Source organism: Aquarana catesbeiana, linkage group LG05 (assembly GCF_042186555.1).
Source record: "Aquarana catesbeiana isolate 2022-GZ linkage group LG05, ASM4218655v1, whole genome shotgun sequence".
Taxonomy (NCBI): domain Eukaryota; kingdom Metazoa; phylum Chordata; class Amphibia; order Anura; family Ranidae; genus Aquarana; species Aquarana catesbeiana.
In genome coordinates, this window is record NC_133328.1 from 591,128,261 (window position 1) to 591,144,170 (window position 15,910).

The 15,910-nt window shown below is 43.0% G+C and overlaps 1 protein-coding gene across 1 annotated transcript in view; it reads left to right on the forward strand.

Annotated features, from left to right (window-relative positions):
- Positions 1 to 15,910, forward strand: part of LOC141146079 (fibrocystin-L-like) — a 491,542-nt gene that overhangs the window by 221,686 nt on the left and 253,946 nt on the right. Inside the window, exons 21-24 of the mRNA XM_073632839.1 lie at positions 2,175 to 2,179; positions 5,006 to 5,024; positions 5,827 to 5,955; positions 10,355 to 10,485. Coding sequence (XP_073488940.1) covers positions 2,175 to 2,179; positions 5,006 to 5,024; positions 5,827 to 5,955; positions 10,355 to 10,485 — 284 coding nt within the window. The remainder of the gene's footprint in view (positions 1 to 2,174; positions 2,180 to 5,005; positions 5,025 to 5,826; positions 5,956 to 10,354; positions 10,486 to 15,910) is intronic.

Genomic DNA, 15,910 nt, shown 5'->3' on the forward strand with positions numbered 1-15,910 from the left:
AAAAATGTAGAGTAAGCCCTACTTTTTTAAGAGCAATGCATGGTAATGCGTGTCAAATTTGGCTCCTCTGCCATGTTGTAGACCCTTTGTTGGCTCCAGGAAGTGAGGATAAAAGTGCATGTAAAAACGTTGGAATGCAGATACCAGTGCACATCAGCAAACATGCACTGTGCTTAATGTGCTTACAGTCAGTGACATATGCTGGGTGTTATCACATCCTCTGGCACAGGGGAGGCTTCCAGCAACAACTTTCTTTGTGACTCTGATGCCCCGTACACACAAGGGGTATTTCCATCGGAAAAATCTTGGATGGTTTTTCTGACAGAAATCCACTCAAGCTTGGCGTGCATACACACGGTCACACAAAAGTTCTCTAAACTTTCGACCGTCAAGAACGCGGTTACGTACAACACTATGACGAGCCGAGAAAATTAAGTTCAATGCTTCCGAGCATGCGTCGAATTGTTTCAGAGCATGCGTGATTTTTTGCGTGTCCGAATTGCATACAGACAAACGCATTTTCAGATAGGAACTTTTTCCAACCAAAAAATAGAGAACCTGCTCTCAATCTTTTGCTGGCTAGAATTCTGCCAGCAAAAGTCCGATGGAGCATACACACTGTCGCATTTTCCGTCCAAAAGCTCACATCGTTCTTTTGCTGGCGGCATTTCCAATCGTGTGTACGCGGCATGAGATGTAATGTGACAGAATGCCGGAAGCCCCAAAGAATGCTGATGCTGGAAGATGCAAAAAGATGTTTTAAAAAAACTGTCTTTTGGGAACACCCTCCTCTCACAATGTCCACCAATTATAAGGACACCATGACACACTTAGCCTGGTACACATTCTTTGGAGCAAAAAAAAATCTGAAAGAACCACTTGGTTGTATTTAAACCAAAGATTCCTAGTCCTTCTCTGCTATGCGTCTAATGCCGCGTACACACGGGCGGACTTTGACGGACTAGGTCTGGCGGACTTTTCAACTGACTTTCCGACTGACTTTCCGAATGAACGGACTTGCCTATACACGATCAACCAAAGTCCGACAGATTCGTACGTGATGACGTACGACCGGACTAAAACATGGAAGTTGATAGCCAGTAGCCAATAGCTGCCCTAGCATCAGTTTTTGTCCGTCGGACTAGCATACAGACAAGCGGACTTTTCGACCGGACTCGAGTCCGTCGGAAAGATTTGAAACATGTTTCATTTCTAGGTTCGTCGAACTTTTGGGAAAAAAAAGTCCGCTGGAGCCCACACAAGATCGAATTATCCAACGGACTCCGGTCCTCCGGACCAAGTCTGCCGTAAAGTCTGCTCGTGTGTACGCGGCATTAGTGGTTTCTATCTCCAGAATGTATTTTTTTTGGTCAAGATGCCAACACACTCACTGAAAGTATAGTTATGTAAGAGCCCATGTTGACTGTCTTTGATTCACTTAAATAGGAATGCAAAACTCACTTGAAGCTAGTCAAATGCCAGTGTAGCACCCTTTAGTGTGTGATAAAATTAGTGTAGGCAAATCATACTCTGACTCACATTTTAAGCTGTTGAGTCTTAATTGGACCAGGGTTCATTAGAGTTTAGGGCTGGGTGACTCATCCAGGCAGCTCTCTAGTGCCTCCCCCTGGTCTACATGGTTGGAGAATCTTCTAGGACTAGAGGGTGGGAGTTAGGAGGAACTATATTTATGGGGCCTCAGCCAATCCTCAGTGGCTGGCTGGCACGGGGCTGAGATAACTCCATAAATAGACACATGCCATGCCAGTAGAGGCAGTCGGTGGAAGGTTACATAGTTACATAGTAGGTGAGGTTGAAAAAAGACACAAGTCCATCAAGTCCAACCTATGTGTGTGATTATGTGTCAGTATTGCATTGTATATCCCTGTATGTTGTGGTCATTCAGGTGCTTATCTAATAGTTTCTTGAAGCTATCAATGCTCCCCGCTGAGACCACCGCCTGTGGAAGGGAATTCCACATCCTTGCCGCTCTTACAGTAAAGAACCCTCTACGTAGTTTAAGATTAAACCTCTTTTCTTCTAATTTTAATGAGTGGCCACGAGTCTTGGTAAACTCTCTTCTGCGAAAAAGTTTTATCCCTATTGAGGGGTCACCAGTCCGGTATTTGTAAATTGAAATCATATCCCCTCTCAAGCGTCTCTTCTCCAGAGAGAATAAGTTCAGTGCTCGCAACCTTTCCTCATAACTAAGATCCTCCAGACCCTTTATTAGCTTTGTTGCCCTTCTTTGAACTCGCTCCATTTCCAGTACATCCTTCCTGAGGACTGGTGCCCAGAACTGGACCGCATACTCTAGGTGCGGCCGGACCAGAGTCTTGTAGAGCGGGAGAATTATCGTTTTATCTCTGGAGTTGATCCCCCTTTTAATGCATGCCAATATTCTGTTTGCTTTGTTAGCAGCAGCTTGGCATTGCCTGCCATTGCTGAGCCTATCATCCACTAGGACCCCCAGGTCCTTTTCCATCCTAGATTCCCCCAGAGGTTCTCCCCCCAGCGTATAGAATGCATTCATATTTTTGCCACCCAAATGCATTATTTTACATTTTTCTACATTGAACCTCATTTGCCATGTAGTCGCCCACCCCATTAATTTGTTCAGGTCTTTTTGCAAGGTTTCCACGTCCTGCGGAGAAGTTATTGCCCTGCTTAGCTTAGTATCGTCTGCAAATACAGAGATTGAACTGTTTATCCCATCCTCCAGATCGTTTATGAACAAATTAAATAGGATTGGTCCCAGCACAGAACCCTGGGGCACCCCACTACCCACCCCTGACCATTCTGAGTACTCCCCATTTATCACCACCCTCTGAACTCGCCCTTGTAGCCAGTTTTCAATCCATGTACTCACCCTATGGTCCATGCCAACAGACCTTATTTTGTACAGTAAACGTTTATGGGGAACTGTGTCAAATGCTTTTGCAAAATCCAGATACACCACGTCTACAGGCCTTCCTTTATCTAGATGGCAACTCACCTCCTCATAGAAGGTTAATAGATTGGTTTGGCAAGAACGATTCTTCATGAATCCATGCTGATTACTGCTAATGATATCGTACGTATTACTAAAATCCTGTATATAGTCCCTTATCATCCCCTCCAAGAGTTTACATACTATCGATGTTAGGCTAACTGGTCTGTAATTCCCAGGGATGTATTTTGGGCCCTTTTTAAATATAGGTGCTACATTGGCTTTTCTCCAATCAGCTGGTACCATTCCAGTCAGTAGACTATCTGTAAAAATTAGGAACAACGGTCTGGCAATCACTTGACTGAGTTCCCTAAGTACCCTCGGATGCAAGCCATCTGGTCCCGGTGATTTATTAATGTTAAGTTTCTCAAGTCTAATTTTAATTCCGTCCTCTGTTAACCATGTAGGTGCTTCCTGTGTTGTGTCATGAGGATAAACACTGCAGTTTTGGTTACTGAAGCCCCCCGATTCACTCGTGAAGACTGAGGAGAAGAATAAATTCAATACCTTCGCCATCTCCCCATCCTTTGTAACCAGATGTCCTTCCTCATTCTTTATGGGGCCAATATGGTCTGTCCTCCCTTTTTTACTGTTTACATACTTAAAGAATTTCTTGGGATTTTTTTTGCTCTCCTCCGCTATGTGTCTTTCATGTTCTATCTTAGCTGTCCTAATTGCACGCTTACATTTCTTATTGCATTCTTTATAAAGTCTGAATGCTGAGGATGATCCCTCAACCTTGTATTTTTTGAAGGCCTTCTCCTTTGCTTTTATATGCATTTTTACATTGGAGTTAAGCCATCCAGGACTTTTGTTCGCTCTTTTAAATTTATTACCCAATGGGATACATTGGCTAATGCCCTTATTTAATATGCTCTTAAAGCAAACCCATCTCTCCTCCGTATTCTTTGTTTCTAATATTTTATCCCAGTTTATGCCTTTTAGCAAGGTTTGTAGTTTAGGGAAGTTGGCTCTTTTGAAATTCAGTGTCTTTGTATTCCCTTTATGTTTCCTGTTTGTGTGATTTATACTGAAACTAATTGACCTGTGATCACTGTTACCTAAATTGCCCCGCATTTCCACATCCGTGATCAGGTCTGTATTGTTGGTAATCAGTAGATCCAGTAATGTTTTATTTCTAGTTGGTGCATCTACCATCTGACCCATAAAATTGTCCTGCAAGACATTAAGGAAAAGGTGGAGAGGAGGTGAGGAGGCTGTTGGTGGCCATCAGGGGTACCTCCTTGTCTGGGGGGGGGGTGTCCTGCCTTGGGCCAGGGCTCAGGTCCTGGAAGGATCCTTCCAAAACACATTGGAGGGGATCTTCCTGGAGGCATGGGCGCAAGTCAGGACATAGTGAGTAGTGGAAGACTGTTGGGGACTAACAAAGAAGGAGACTGCCAAATGTAGCCAGTCTCCCTTGAAGACAGCGGTGTGCTTAAGTCTTCTATTCTTCCATGAGAGATCTCCTGAGAGTCAGCTGGGTAGGCTGGTGAAGAGTCAGTCAGGTGGACTGGTGTAGAGGGACAGCCAGAAGGGCTGGTGACAGAGGCAGTTGCAGCTAGGTGGGCTGGCATTGCCTGAAAAAGTGCTTTAGAGATTCTAATAAGTACTGCCTCCAGACTACCTGATCTGCTTGAGTCATCTCACTCATTTGTGGAAAGGACATACTGTCATCATCATCTACAGCCACTATCCTTCCCACAGACACATATGAAGATACCTGGATTATGGGCTTCTTGGTACCTACTTTCTGCAGCCTGCCTTATGCCAGAGAGCCACCACTGTCAGTAGCACCTAAAGCCTGGTACACACTATTGCCCTGTACACACGGTCGGACATTGATCGGACATTCTGAAAACAAAATCCATGGATTTTTTCCGACGGATGTTGGCTCAAACTTGTCTTACATACACACGGTCACACAAAAAAAATCCGATCGTTCTGAGCGTGGTGATGTAAAACACTATAAACGGGGCAGTAGCCAATAGCTTTAGTTTCTTAATTTATTCTGAGCATGCGTGGCACTTTGTGCGTCGGATTTGTGTACACACGATCGGAATTTCCGACAACAGATTTTGTTGTCGGAAAATTTTATAGCCTGCTCTCAAACTTTGTGTGTCGGAAATTCCTATAGAAAATGTGTGATGGAGCCCACACTCGGTTGGAATTTCCGACAACAAGGTCCTATCACACATTTTCCATCGTAAAATCCTATCGTGTGTACAGGGCATAACAGTTTTTTTTTTCATTCAACCCAGCGAATGGAAAAAAAAGGAGGAGCTCGGAAGAAGCTTGCTGTACTTACTTTATGATGTTAGTACAGCGTTCTGCCCACTGAGCTATTGTGTTCTGACAGGGGGAGAGCCCTCCCCCCCCCCCCCTCCCGGCAGAACAGAACACAGCGGTCAGTGCTGGCAGGACATGGGCAGAATGTCAACAGAAACAGCCCGATATTCGGCCTGTGTGTACCAGGCTTTAGGCAGGTCACACATTATGCAACTTTTTTACTTCAAGCATGGTTTGAAAGCGAGAAAATTAGTCAATTCCCCCATCAACACAGTCAGACTGGGTTAGAGTTAAGACTAGATTATATTCTACTTCAAAAGAGATCATGTGCTCAGATACCTAGGCTTTTGGTCAACTTAGGGAGCACTAGAGGGGAAACTAGATCAGCAATTTCTCAAGGAAAGGTATGTATATTAGCCCTTTTGTTACTCTTCATTTGTCAAATCCCAGAGACTGTTAACATTTGTGTATAGGTCCACTTTAAATCTAATGTCATTTTTTATAAGCATATTGCTTCTTTGTAGGTTTCGTGGTACAGGGGCTATAAGACATCTGAGACTGAGCCGTTTTGTGGACGAAATTCCTTGAAGAATCCTTATGTATTGTATGATTCAACAGAAGTGAAATCATCAACCCAAATGCCATATGGACCCATTTCATTAACTTTACATAGACAGGTATGACTGCTACAGGTACAGGTATGATGTTAATGTGCGTTGTTTTCTACGTATGCCATATACAGAAAAAGTTTTAATTTTGCATCTTTTGCAGGATCGTTATTATTTATTTAAAGCATATTATGTGATGTTGTACAACGTATTTCAAGTAAGAAATGTGTGGTAGTTATGAACTCCAAAATATGCAAAAATATTACACAAAGGGGCCTATTTATTAAACACTTGGTGTGTGTGTGTGTGTGTGTGTGTGTGTGTGATATGTTTCTTTCCTACAATCATCAAATCCATATAGTGACCATGATGCAGTATTTTCCTGATTGAAGTATTTCTGGAAAATGCTGCATTATGGCCACTAGATGGAGCTGACGCTCATAGGAAATAAACGTGTTTGGAAAAATACGGGAAATTGTTCATGTTGGCTGTGTGAACGCTTAAGGCTTTTGCACTGTACACGTTTTTTAGATAGGTGTCAAAGGGTTTGCCCCTAATGAGGTTAAGCCTATCTAAACCCGCAAAAAAATGTAATATTGCAGCTTACCAATCCTCAGCTGTGGTGGTTGCATTAGCTTCTTTCTTTCTTTCTTTCTTTCTTTCTTTCTTTCTTTCTTTCTTTCTTTCTTTCTTTCTTTCTTTCTTTCTTTCCTGGTGAACCTGCCAGTAACACACTTCCTGTCCAAGGGTGGCAATGCTCTTTAATTATAATGTATTAAAAAATATGTCTACACACCCTGAGGAGCGATAGGCATTAGCAGCTTCTTTATGAGAGCTTCTTTATCCTTTGGGCATGATTGCTGATGAGCTTGGGATCCAGTAGCAATCTCTTGAAGTCTGGCATTCCAGAATAGAACACAGTGTGAACCCATATAGACCCAATACTGGTGAAAATACGATAGAAGTTAAACAGGTAGTCTGTACCATGATTCGATGACCAGAAGAGGAGCCTGCTTGTTTGTGGAGTTTAACCACTTCAGCCCCGGAAGATTTGGCTGCTCAATGACCAGGCCATTTTTTGCGATTCGGCACTACGTCGCTTTAACTGACAATTGCGCGGTCATGCGATGCTGCACCCAAACAAAATTAACATCCTTTTTTTCCCACAAATAGAGCTTTCTTTTTGTGGTATTTGATCATCTCTGCGGTTTTTATTTTTTGCGCTATAAACAAAAAATGAGCGACAATTTAAAAAAAAAAAACACAATATTTTGTACTTATTGCTATAATAAATATCCCCATTTTTTTTTAAAAAAAGCTAATTTTTTTCTCAGTTTAGGCCAATATGTATTCTTCTACATATTTTTGTTAAAAAAAAATCGCAATAAGCGTATATTGATTGGTTTGCACAAAAGTTATAGCGTCTACAAAATAGGGGATAGATGTATAGCATTTTTATTTTTTTATTTTTTTATTTACTAGTAATGGCGGCGATATGGCGGACACATCAGACACTTTTGACACATTTTTGGGACCATTGGCTTTTTTACAGCGATCAGTGCTATAAAAATACACTGATTACTGTAAAAATGTCACTGGCAGGGAAGGGGTTAACGCTAGGGGGCGATCAAGGGGTTAACTGTGTTACCTGTGTGTGTTTCTAACTGTGGGGGGAGGGGACTGACTATAGGAGATGACAGATTGTGATTCCTAGCTATTAGGAACTCACGATCTGTCTCTCCTCACAGAACAGAACAACGATTTGTGTGTTTACACACACACGTCCCTGTTCTGCCTCTCGTGCCCGCGATCGCTCATGGCTGGCAGTCATCGTGACCGTCGGCCACGAGCATCGGCACGCCCCGAGTGCTGCGCGCGCGCGCCTGCTATCCCGCTTAAAGGAGCCGACGTACAGCTACGACGGCTCGCGGGATCGCGCCGACCTGCTTTCTGGTGTGTGTAAAATCTTAAGGGAGCGGTGTCCCATGTGGTGTGGTGAAGGGATAAGAAATTCTGAGGAATTAATTATAATTACAATTTTTTCAACACTCCCCCATGCACTGTTGGTTATTTTGTTACAGCTGACTTTTTTTTATATTTTTTTATTCTTGTTTATAATGAGGACATTGTGCTGAATTTATATATTATTATGTGTTTAAAATTAATATCTTTCTGGGATTGATAAAAGAGTTTAGGTCTGCTAATGCCTATATCTCCTTAGGCTTCATGTACACAGGACGTTGCTCAACCTCTCCTGAACGATTTAACTTGACAGCTAGAAACCGGTGTCTAAAAACGGCCGTTTAGCCGCATTTACATGCTGTGTTTAGCCGCGTTTGCGTCTAGAAGCGCTTGAAAATTTTTTTTTTCTTTTTCAAAATAGCCAAAAATTAAAAAAGCCTGTAAACGAAACGCGGCTAAATGCGAGTTACCATTTAGCCACGTTTGCCATTTGAAATGCCTCTAAACACAGCTTCTGAATGCATTTTTTTGGGTTCCAAACAAAGCCCCTAAACACAACTGCCTAGAAACTACTATAAACGACCCTGTGTACATGTACTGATAAGATAACATAGAGGAGGGTTCAGAAGTAGTTGAAAAAAATCCCCAACTGCTCCTAAACGTCTGTTTACCAGCAGCAGTGTACAGGAGGCCTTATGCCGCGTACACACGGTCGGACTTTTCGTCTACAAAAGTCCGACAGCCCGTCCGACAGACTTTCGGCGGACTTTTGGTGGACTTTTGGCGGACTTGCGGCAGACTTTCTAACGAACGGACTTGCCTACATACGATCACACAAAAGTCCGACAGATTCGTACGTGATGACGTACACCGGACTAAAATAAGGAAGTTGATAGCCAGTAGCCAATAGCTGCCCTAGCATGGGTTTTTGCCCGTCGGACTAGCATACAGACGAGCGGATTTCTGGGTCCGGCGTAGTTACGACGTAAAGATTTGAAGCATGTTTCAAATCTAAAGTCTGTCAGATTTGCGGCTGGAAAAGTCCGCTGAAAGTCCGGGGAAGCCCACACACGATCGGATTGTCAGCCGTATTTTGTCCGTCGGCGTCCGTCGGACTTTTGTAGACGAAAAGTCCGACCGTGTGTACGCGGCATTAGGGTGTGTAGACATGTTTTTTACTTCCTGATTCACCTAATAGCAGCAGCTGGAGGGTCTGTGACCTGTCTATTTTAATAGATTCATGAGCGCTGAGGGAAAGTGGACGTTTGCTGTTTAGTGATTATTTACTTTTACTGTTTTGGATATAATTATAATGTATTAATGGAAGAGCAGCATCATCACTGTAGGACAAAACTACAGAACACCTCTCTCTTTCTTCTCCATAATATAGGAGTGAGATGTAGTTCACAAAGGATAGCTGGGAAAGCTGAAAGGCATAGTCAGAAATGTCAGTTCAGTGTTACAAGAACACAAGACTTCTAAAAGCATCAGCAGGTGTTTTGTACTTTCTGAAAATGTTATTTGCCCGAAAAAAAAGTAATGCAGTCACCATATCTAAGGTTTGGCAAGCTGCAATATTTATACATAGTAGGTGAGGCTGAAAAAAGATAGAAGTCCATCAAGTCCAACCTATGCGTGTGATTTCATGTCAGTATTACATTGTATATCCCTGTATGTTGTGGTCGTTCAGGTGCTTATCTAATAGTTTTTTAAAATTATTGATGCTCCCCGCTGAGACCACCGCCTGTGGAAGGGAATTTCACATCCTTACCGCTCTGACAGTAAAGAACCCTCTACGCAGTTTAAGCTTAAACTGCTTCTCTTCTAATTTTAGTGAATGGTCGCGTGTCTTTTTAAATTCTGTTTTGCAGAAAAGTTTTATCCCTATTGTGGGGTCACCAGTACGGTATTTGTACATTGAAATCATATCCCCTCTCAAGCGTCTCTTCTCCAGAGAGAAAAAGTTCAGTGCTCGTAATCTTTCCTCATTACTAAGGTCCTCCAGTCCCTTTATTAGCCTTGTTGCCCTTCTCTGGACTCTCTCCAGTTCCAACACATTCTTCCTGAGGACTGGTGCCCAGAACTGGACAGCATACTCCAGGTGCAGCCTAGGTGTTGGCCTTGGAACGTCCACAAAAACCAAATGCTTTTTTTTCAACAATACAAAGTTCTCCATGTCTCACTTTACCACTCTGGGCTCCACACCTCCCTCTTTTTTACACTTGCAACTAGGAAGGAGATGTAGACCCCTAGAGGGAAAAGCTAGAAGGTACCCTTAACCCAACATCGGCACCAAAAGGGGTCCCACAGATCAGTGTGTTTCTGGCAGAGACCGGCAGCAGGTGGTCAAGGTATACGATGTATCTTGCAGCAGTATTTATGGATTAGCTGTTAAAGTAAACTGATTTGCAGATTTAGTTACAGGTGTAACAGATCTTGTATATGCTCTGGATGTGAGCAGTAAAGAAGATGGCTGATAAAAGATTTTTTTGTGTCTTACTTTCAGCTTTGCCTTGCTTACAAGGGTAACCTCCTAAATCAAATTGTTATGTATTTTCAATATGAAGACATTAACTCCCCTGGAACAGTTTCCAACATAAATGATCAATTTCCCTACAACCTGGCTCAAGGTTACAGGTATGTTTTTGAATGTTTTTATTTATTGGCATGTGAAGCAGTGACTTCAGCTTGTGTACTGTGATTAAAACATATTGTACAACAGACGTACTGTGAGAACTCAGTGGGTACAGAGTGTAGGCTTATCCTGTCCTGTGATGGTGCTTGCTTGGTAAGTGGAGTAGCTCATATCAGTAACTAATTCATGTTAGAAAATTATATATGAATTTCATAACGACTCCCTAGGCACTACCTTCACTGCAAAATATTAAAAACAAGTCTCACTTATAGTATGGTTTGTATGGTACATTTTAAATTTACATATTGAAAGTAGTTTTAAATTTTTTTCATTTGCCTGTCTATTCTGTAAACTCTCTAGCATCAGCTGCACATCATTGTCCTGAACCAGCTTCTTGAGAGTAATGCCCCGTACACACGGTCGGATTTTCCGATGGAAAATGTCCAATCGGAGCGTGTTGTCGGAAATTCCAACCGTGTATGGGCTCCATCGAACATTTTCCATCGGATTTTCCGACACACAAAGTTGGAGAGCAGGAGATAAAATTTTCCGACAATAAAATCCGTTGTCGGAAATTCCGATCGTGTGTACACAAATCCGACGGACAAAGTGCCACGCATGCTCAGAATAAATAAAGAGATGAAAGCTATTGGTCACTGCCCCGTTTATAGTCCCGACGTACGTGTTTTACGTCACCGCGTTTAGAATGATCGGATTTTCCGACTACTTTGTGCGACCGTGTGTAGACAAAACAAGTTTGAGCCAACATCCGTTGGAAAAAATCCTAGGATTTTGTTGTCGGAATGTCCGAACAAAGTCCCACCGTGTGTACGCCCTATAACAGCTGCTTGTAGTCTCCTGCAGGGGTGCCTGAGACAAGGTTACAATGCAGGAGCACACTTGGGAGACAGTTGTCAAACCATAACAAAAATAGGCTGCCTGTAAAAGCAGTCTAGAGACTAATTAGCCACTAGTATTGCCTTTACATGAAAGCCGAACGCCAGTCTAAACCTGCAGGCATCATCCCGGTCCCCCTCGCTGGTCCTTGTTGGACATATATTAAAAAGTTCTTTTTTTTCATGCAGCCTGTGGGCTGAACGAAAATAAGAGAACCTTACAGATTCCTCCATTCACATTGATCGATGTGGATGAAGAAATCTCTACCAGGAAAAGTGAAAAGAAATATATGGTGAAGCATAGGGGACATCCGCCCTCTGTCCACCCCATCCCCATGCTTCTCCATATATGCTCTTTTTTATTTATTTATTTATGGTTTTTTTTTTTTTTTTTTACTTTTTTTTATACTTTTTTGTAACTGTAACAAAAACTTTGAACATTCCAGGCTAGGGTCTCTGAATGAATGAATAATTTGTATAGCGCTGCAAATGCGAACTGAATTGCCTCAAGGTCTCAAAATGCGATAGCAATCTAACATCTTTTGAGACCCTATGTGAAAGTGTGCCATAGACTGTACCATGCTGTACCCTATACTAATAAACCACTAGTGTGTGGTAGCGATGGAAACAGTCCCTGATGCAGAGACCAGATTGGCCAGGACAGGAGGGACAAAAATAGTGGGTGTCACGCCTATATCGGCATTTTCCACAGACACAAAATCTTATTTGGGGTGCTCTTTGGGTAGGGGTACCAGGGAAGACATCCTGAAAATGCCTCTCATGCAGCCAGCTCACTGCATCTGCATTGTGAAATTGGGCTACAGCTCCTTCTGGAAACAAAAGGGCTGTGATGATCTCTTCCTGAAATTTTAGGAAGGATCCACTTCTTCCTGACGCTTTGTATAGTACATAAGCGTTGAACAGGGCCAGTTGAAATAAATATATGGACACTTTTTTTTTACCAGCGTCTGGCCTAACAGGCAACTAATTACGGCCCCATCATCTGGTCGTTGAAGTCCACCCCTCCCATATTAATGTTGTAATCATGGACACCGGGGCTTCTCCACAAAACCAGTCGCTGTTGTGTTTGGGCAGTCAAATCTGCATGAATGGAAGTCAGAACTAAAACATTCCGTTTGTCTTTCCACCTCACTGCAAGCAATTCATTACACCTCAAGCAAGCTCTCTCCCCCTGTCTAAGTGGGGCATTTACAAGCTGGGAAGCCCTGGTGATTAGATTTCACAGTGCCACATGCACCAATTCCAAATTCAAAGAGGTGTTCAAAAAGTGGCACACTTGTATAAAAATTGTCCACGTACAAGTGGTACCCCTTTCGGAATAAGGGTGACACCAAGTCCCAAACAATCTTGCCGCTGCTCCCTATGTAGTCGGGGCTCCATGTGACTATCTTTTCCCTCACAAATCAGAAAACTACATGTATAGCCTATTGCCCTGTCACAGAGCTTGACCCCACATCTGGCACGCTTGCTAGGGAGAAACTGTTTGAAAACAAGGTGGTCATAAAACTTAACCAAGGACTCATCAACGCAGACGGCTTGTTGGAGCATCTACAAGGCTGCAAATTTTTGGTTCAAGTGATTTACGAGGATCTGAATTTTGTGGAGCCGATCATATTCAGGGTCACCCAATGGATGACACAGTTCATTGTCGTTGAAGTGCATAGACCGCAAGATTTGCTCGTATCTAGTCCTGGCCATGGCAGCAGAGAACCTGAGCATATGATGAATTGGGTCAGTGGACCAATATGACCGCAACTCACTCTTTTTAGTAATGCCCATGATGAGGGATAGGCCCAAAAAGTCTTAAATTCAGAAACAGTGATACTTTTCAATGCAAATTGTCTGGCAAGGGTCAAAATTGGGTTTGCAGTGATAAATTGATTGGCATATAAATTGGTTTGGTCCACAATAGATGTGTGCAGATCTTCCATGAAAAACAGCCCAGCAGGAAGGGCGCTATGGGCTCCACGAGCCTGTGTTTGAATACTTGATGGCTGCGGGACACAACCTGTGCAAGCCACCGCACCAGCTTGAACTGCACTTATGGGACTCGCCATGTCACCAAGTGTTACTGCAGTGCTGGTTTGTCTACGACAAGGATGTACTAGGCCGCTGGTGCTTGCCATTTCACCAGAAGGATGAATGGCACTAATACTGGCACTCTGCTGCATACAAGAACCATGCGATTGTTGCACCTCAGCAACCTGGGAACGGGGTCTGGTACGCCTGACCTTAGCAGGGACCTCTACTCCGTCGTCAGGGCTATCTATCAGTGGGCCGCTGTTCTCTACAGATTCGTATACTGAGCCTTATTCTGACAGTGAGGACTCCCCATCGCTCTCATCTGTCATGCTCAGTATCCTGTAGGCCTCTTCACTAGTGTACCTTTCATTTACATTTTGGACAAAAAATTTATAGGTACCTAGTGCGACTCACAGGTAAAAAAGCATCTGGTTGTCAAGGACTGTTTGAACCGCTACCAAAATATGTAACTGCTAGCGCTAGCAGAGATCAGGGCTGGCTCTGCTAAAGCTGCGGTTTTGTGTGCTGTGTAACAGAAGTGACAGTGATCTACTGATACTGCACTTCTTGGGAGTGGGGTTGGTGGAGAGACTAAACGCAGGTACTGGCAGGTGTCAGGTTGAACCATGCTGACGCTGCGTTTTGGGAAGACTATACTATTGGGGACGCTAGTATAGTTTTGATCTGATCAAAGATATTGATCCGTTCAGACACTATACTATTAATGGAAGTATATAGTGTGTGTGTTACTGTCTATCAAAGGGTTAAAATTTGTTAGTGAATATGTGGCAGGCAATCAGACGCTATCTGGGTTTGACGCTAACTGGTGTCACTCTTGACACTAATACAGTGATCAGAAAAAAGATCTGCACACTGTACTAATGATACTGTGACAGGGCAGTGAAAGCGTTAACTGGGGGTGATCAGGGGATTAAAACTTTATTAGGGAATATATGGAGGGTACCCTGACCCTATCTGGGACAGCCTCTAACTGGCGTCACCAGTGACACTAATAAAGTGATCAGTAAAAAATCTGTACACTGTACTAATGACACTGTGACAGGGATTCAAAGGGCTAACTGGGTGGGCGATCAAGGGGTTCAATGTGCCTAACTGTGTGTTCTGGTGTCAAAGCACTACGCTTTGTACTCACTGTGGATGCTATTTCCTCTCATGCTGGAACCAAAAAAGGGCTCTAGGAGAGGAGATTGCATAATTTCCTGTGTTTATATTACACAGGCACGGGATGTTCTGTGATCCATCATAACCGATCAGCAGGTCCAGGCCATAAATCATTGGCCTGGAACTGTAGATTGATCGGTTCTGAAACTAATCTGATCACCGACAGGTACGTTGTTTCGCGCAACAGTAAATGTGCGGTGAGCATTCCGGAACTGGTTAAAGCCTCAAATAGGAAACACTTTGCACATGCTATTTTCTGTTGCTGGTCGCCATTGCACAGCAATCCCCCTGGGTTCTTGTTGAGCTAGCTGAAGACACTGAACATCTACATCACAAGGACTCCTCCACTCTCCTTTCTTCCCCCCACTTAAAGGACTCTCTGCACAAAATCTGCACATATTAAGGGGAACTCTACTCAGAGATGAATTATTACATTTCTTGTTTTATAATTGTGCCACAAACCTGTTGGGCCCGCGGAAATAGGATTTGTAGGGAGAAGTCTGACATAGAAGGTCATTCTCTTCTCTTCTCTTCTCTTCTCTTCTCTTCTCTTCTCTTCTCTTCTCTTCTCTTCTCTTCTCTTCTCTTCTCTTGATTTTCTTTCACATTTGCATACACTTTGCATATTTACCAAGAATGAGAGTTTAACACTGAAAGATCTTTGCCTAATCTGCTTTAAGAAACGTAAGTAAAATATTTGTTTACTTTGCTACTGTCTGGTGTCTGTGTACTTGCATTATCACTTTGAAACATGCCCGAACCCAGGATTTCAGGGGTGTCAGATGGCTTGCAAGGTCAGAGTAACCTTTGGGGACAGTCACCTTCCAGCAGCCCTCACGGGGGTGGCAATGGCACTACACTTGCAAAGCCATAGCTCTCTGATATAAAAAAAAGATCTATCTGTGCTGTCTTTTTGGAGATTTCTGTTCAGTGATGTTTTACCTCTTTACAAGGTGACATATGAGGTGAAGGGATGCCCAGGGAAATTTCATAAAGTCTGGGAAGCCTTTTTTCAGTTTTGGACCGAGTGGAGATGGATTAGAACACCTATTAGGTTTTTTTGCAGTCTGTGTCCCTGTTAGGAAAATTTACCCTTTGTTTACAATTGTCATTAAACGTGAAAGTTAAGCCCCAAATTTTGGGTTGTTCCCAGAAAGGTGACAGAGGGGAAATCTTCCAATGAGGACACTAGTTCTGGTGACCTGCCCAAGGAATTCCCTTAATTAGTGGGGATTATCTCTCACTTGTTTTGGCTATGTCTCAATGGGACACAGATGGCAAAAAATAAACTGACGGGTTAAAACCC